Genomic DNA, 5,275 nt, shown 5'->3' on the forward strand with positions numbered 1-5,275 from the left:
TAGAGGCAGGAACCTTCACAGCATTTAAAAAGAATTTAGATGAACACTTGAAATACCATAGCATACACAGCCACTGACCAAATGCTAGTAAATGGGATTAGAATAGATAAGGTTATTGATGGCTGGCACAGACATAGTGGGCTAATAGACCTCTTGTTGCGATGTAGCACTCTATGATTATGACACTATCAGCAAAAACCACTGTATAACATTGATTTTAAGATGTTTATTTGATAAGATTCAAGTAAAACATGAATTTGGAACTTGCAACTGCAGACAGTGGTTGAAGTAAACTGTACAGATTAATTGAAGGAGAGACTAGACAAGGGTAAGAGGGAGAAGGGAATAGAGGGGCTATAATGATAGATTTAAATGAGGAAAGGTGGAAGGCATGGCCTGTTTCTGCGCTGTATAATCATTTGCAGTGCAATGTAAAATTGTGAATGATCATATGTTTTGTACATGTTGAACACAAGGACATGGCTTTTGATATTCCAGGAGGCAATGCTTGTATCTGAAGTCTTTCAACCTTGATTGAAGCTGTTAAGATCCTGAGGTGAAAGTTGCTGTAGCTCTGATGAAGGGTCATCTAGACTTGAAACGTTGGCTCTAGTCTCGCTCCACAGAGGCTGTCAGACCTGCTGAGATTTTCCAGCATTTTTCTGTTTTGGTTTCAGATTCCAACATCCACAGTATTTTGCCTTTATCTTCAGATCCTGAGAGGTATTGGCAGGGTGGAGAGGATGTTTCCTCTTGTGGGGCAATCTGGAACGAGATGGTCACTGTTTAAAAATAAGGAGTCACCCATTTAAGACTGAGTTGAGGAGAATTTATTTCTCTCAGAGGGTGGGAAGTCTCTGGAACTCTCTTTATCAAAAGGTTGTGGAAGCAGAGAGCGGGATTTTCCAATCATGCTCATCCCAAAACTGGAAAATCCTAATCAAGCTCAATGGACATTTGCATGGTCCTGTCCCTTAGTGGGTGGGACAGGGAAACTGAATAGTTTTAAGGCAGAGGCAGATAGAGTCTTGATTAACAAGGGGGTGAAAGATTATTGGGGGTAGACAGGAAAGTGGAGTTGAAATTACTATCAGATCAGCCATGATATTACTGAATGGGGGGGGGGGGGGCACAGACTGGGGGGGATGAATGGCCTATTCCTAATTGGTATGTTCTATCCATCAGAGTGCCCCACCAGCTTTTCTTTGGTAGGGGTGGGGGAGGACTAACATGTTTAGGGTTAACTCGCGGTGGAAATATTTTTACCGTTGAGTACAGCTTGACAATGTAATGTGACCATAATGTGACCAACATAATATGACCGCGTCTGCTTGGGTCTCCTCTGGGTGCTCTGGTTTCCTCCCACAGTCTAAAGATGTGTAGGTTAGGTGGATCGACCATACTAAATTGCCCCTTAGTGTCACGGGGACTAGCTAAGGTGAATGTATGGGGTTCTGGGGATAGGGCCTGGGTGGGTTGTGGTTGGTTCAGACTTGATGGGCCGAATGGCCTCCTTCTGCAGTGTAGGGTTCTATGGTAACGCTAGAAGCTCTACGTGACTTCAAGTCCTGTTCGCTTGAGCGAGAGAGGGAGAAAGACAGAGAGAGCTCTCCCTTTCCTCAGAGCACAGATCCTGCTGGAATATAGACGTCATTCCGAATTCACTGCATGCAACTCCAATCTCATTTCCACACACGGGATTAGTGCTAAATCTGCTGCCTGTAATCAGTGCACAAGGACAAGGGGGGCAAATGGAAATTGGGTGGGGGGGGAGGGAGGCGAGAAGGGGGCAATAAGGCTGCTAACTCCATTCATCTACTGCAGAAAGCCCCCGCCTCTGAGACCCCAACACCCTCTCCCGGCAATGTGACACATCATTTCCCTCTTACGAATCCACATCCGTACACCTGTAAACGGACACTTATTTGGTAAGTATACGCACCCATTCATGCATATATTTCAGCTAGAATTCCATACACACACATAGATACAGCAAACACGCATCCCTTCACTTGTAACGAAAAAAAAGAGCAGTTTTTCTCCGGCTTCTTTGAAATAATCAAGCCACGCAATCGGTTCATATTGCAATATATTTTTTTGTGTTATTCCAGGATATTCAGTATACAATACAAAACGAAACATTATTTATAATATCCCAACAATTGGCACATTTGACAGCTAGCCCTCCCCCCCCCCTTTGTTGCTGAGGAAAAAATGTACATTCAGATAAAGACAGAATGGGATTCTGCTGATGAAATGTGCAAACTAAAACACGGTACTGATTGGAAAACATCAGCACCAAGGAGAACTGCCTCTGTCTGTCTGTCGACACTCCACCCATGTCTGTCTCGGCGCTCAGGAATACTGCCGTGGTCACCGTTTCCCCAAATGGGAAAATAAATAAACTTGTATGTATATATATATTTATATATATTAAAATCCACACCTATCTACATTCGTCATTTTGGGGCGCCATATCACCAACCTCACACAGCCCACAATGGAATACAACAGGGTAAATGTTTCTCGGGTATTTTTTTGTTAATATTTGGCATGCATCATTTGCTTTCGTTCCGACCCCCGCAAAAAGAAACCTGAAAATGAGACAATAATCACCTCTGATACTGTGATTCACACCACAATTGGAAACAAACTGTTTTTTTAAAAAACAAAAGAAACACGCACATTGCAGTGAAACGCTTTGAGTTCCCTCCCTTCCCCCCTCTTTTTGCCTAACTCGTTATTAAAATCTGCGCCAATCTTGACTGGTTTCTGGGACATTATTGATTAATTATTTTACTCCCTCTCGCACACACACACACACACACACACTGTTCCCAGATCCCAGTCCCATTTGTTTTGGGACTGCAGTCATTCTCACTGGGATTAATATTAGACGTTTGATATTTTCCCCCCTTCCCATGAAATCTTGTCTCTATACATATATAACATATATCACACACACACACACACCCTGCTCCCAGGTCCCAGTCCCATTTGTTTTGGGACTGCAGTCATTCTCACTGGGATTAATATTAGACGTTTGATATTTCGCCCCCCTTCCCATGAAATCTTGTATCTATACATATATAATATATATCACACACACACACACCCTGCTCCCAGGTCCCAGTCCCATTTGTTTTGGGATTGCAGTCATTCTCACTGAGATTAATATTAGACGTTTGATATTTTTCCCCCTCTTCCCATGAAATCTTGTCTCTATACATATATATCACACACACACACCCTGTTCCCAGATCCCAGACCCATTTGTTTTGGGACTGCAGTCATTCTCACTGGGATTAATATTAGACGTTTGATATTTTTTCCCCTCTTCCCATGAAATCGTGTCTCTATACATACGTAATATATCACACATACACACACACACACACCCTGTTCCCAGATCCCAGTCCCATTTGTGTTGGGACTGCAGTTGTTCTCACTGGGATTAATATTAGACGTTTCATATTTTCCCCTTTTCCCATGAAATCTTGTCTCTATACATTTATAATATATATCACACACACACACACACACACACATACACACACACCATGAAGCGTCTAACGGTCCAAGTTAATGATATACTGTCCATTGGAGTCTCTGTTGCTGGATTCGTTCTTCAAGTCTTGAAAAACCTCTGTGAAGTAATGAGGGTCGGAGTTAATCTGAAGCATTTTGGCACTCATTCGGCCAATGATAGCTAGACACCTGTCCCAGAATATCTCCTTGTTGGCTTCGACCAAGAAGGGCTTGAGAGGGTAGGAGATCTCGTTGCCCATGTAGGAGTAAGCCAGGTAGAGGCAGGTGAGGAAGGTGGCTTGAAGCTCGAAGTCGCTGCCAATCTCCCCGTCCACCACCTCCCGGCAGAGCAGGTAGACAAACACCACGTTGGCCGGGGTAATGAAGCCCTGGTCTTGCCAGCCCTGGATCAGCAGCGAGCGGTCCACGTTGCGGAACCACAGCACCGCCTCGTTGGAGTTGAGATGCTTGAGGCGGTAGCAGCGGCGGCAGAGGAAGTGGCCCAGGCAGCGGAGGAGCTCGCCGGTGGAAGCCTGCACCACCACCCGGCGCGGGGAGCTCAGGCTGCGGCTGCTGGCTTGCTTCTGCACCGAGCCCAGCTGGCGGCCGGGCACCACGGGCACAGGCACCGGGATGGGGGCACTGGGGGCTCGCTGCTGCTGCTGCTGCTGCTGCCCGGGGCAGCTCCCAGGCTCGCCTCCAGCCGGCCCGGGGCACGACTTCTTCAGGTTCTCGCTGTTGAGTTGCTTCACCGGGTCGTTGTTGGTGAGCGGAGCCCCCAGGGTCGGGTTCACCTTCTTGGCATTCTTCTTCTTGGCCGAGGCGGCCACCAGACGCTTCCAGGTCAGGGCAGAGATCAGCACTGAGGAGTGCTTCTTCAGCCCCTTGTCCTTGGCACTCTTCCCCCCGTCCTCCACCGAGCCCCCTTTGCCCTTGGGCTCCGGGGACAGCGACAGCACCGTGCCCATGTCTAGATTGTGGAGCCTGGCTTTGAGTAGCAGAGAGAGACAAGAGATCCCAGGGAATTGCCCCCTTTGCACTCACAGCATTGGACTCCGCTGTGGGGACTGCGGGCAAAGGAGGGAGGGAGGGTTAAATGGGATGGGGTAAAGGGGCTGGGTAAAAGGGGGAGGAAGGGGAAACTGGATGCAGGTCTTGCAAGATGCCTCCAGCCTCAGTGGGAAGCTGCAGACCCCCCCCCTTCCCTCTGCTCATCCACCTGGCTCAATGCATCAGGCCAGTGATGGGCAGAAAGTCCAGCCAATCACTTCAGGCAGCCTCCACAGGGTTGAGCCAATCCCCTTCATACTGGAGGCAAACTCACCAATCAGATTGGAGCGACACCGCAAGAGACAACTGATTGACATCAGATTCATCCAATCAATGGAAGAAGAGACAATGACCCAAATAAACCCCCTCCCAATCCAATCAGATCTCAGCTAGCTACAACCATCAGCCAATCAGAGAGGACGACTACACTGATAGGCAGCACCAGTGACCAATAGCTTGCGAAATCTCAAGGCAAGGGGGCGGGGCAGATTGCTTGGCTGGCCTTGTCATTGGTTGAATTCTCTGTGTTGCTTTATGAGGGGCACCAATGATGAAAATAATTGCTGGTTAGGTTTTGCAAAGAGGCTTTCTCGGGTTATTGGTTTACAGAGTGCTGGAGGATTAATAACAGTGAGTCAAGCGGTGTCAGAGGAAAGATTAATGTCTATACATAGGGGTAGTAATCTCTCAAAAAAAA

The 5,275-nt window shown here is 47.2% G+C and overlaps 1 protein-coding gene across 1 annotated transcript; it reads right to left on the minus strand.

Annotated features, from left to right (window-relative positions):
* Positions 1-206: 206 nt before the first annotated feature.
* LOC145350320 (cyclin-dependent kinase 5 activator 1-like) lies at positions 207-4,756 on the minus strand. The gene is made up of 2 exons (XM_080199534.1): positions 3,560-4,756; positions 207-765 (listed from the first exon to the last, which is right to left on the minus strand). The coding sequence occupies exon 1, from the start codon at positions 4,494-4,496 to the stop codon at positions 3,570-3,572; it is 927 nt and encodes a 308-aa protein (XP_080055660.1). The 5' UTR covers positions 4,497-4,756; the 3' UTR covers positions 207-765; positions 3,560-3,569.
* Between the last annotated feature and the right edge of the window lie 519 nt (positions 4,757-5,275).

Source organism: Carcharhinus amblyrhynchos, chromosome 11 (genome assembly GCF_965287045.1).
Source record: "Carcharhinus amblyrhynchos chromosome 11, sCarAmb.v2.hapA, whole genome shotgun sequence".
NCBI lineage: Eukaryota > Metazoa > Chordata > Chondrichthyes > Carcharhiniformes > Carcharhinidae > Carcharhinus > Carcharhinus amblyrhynchos.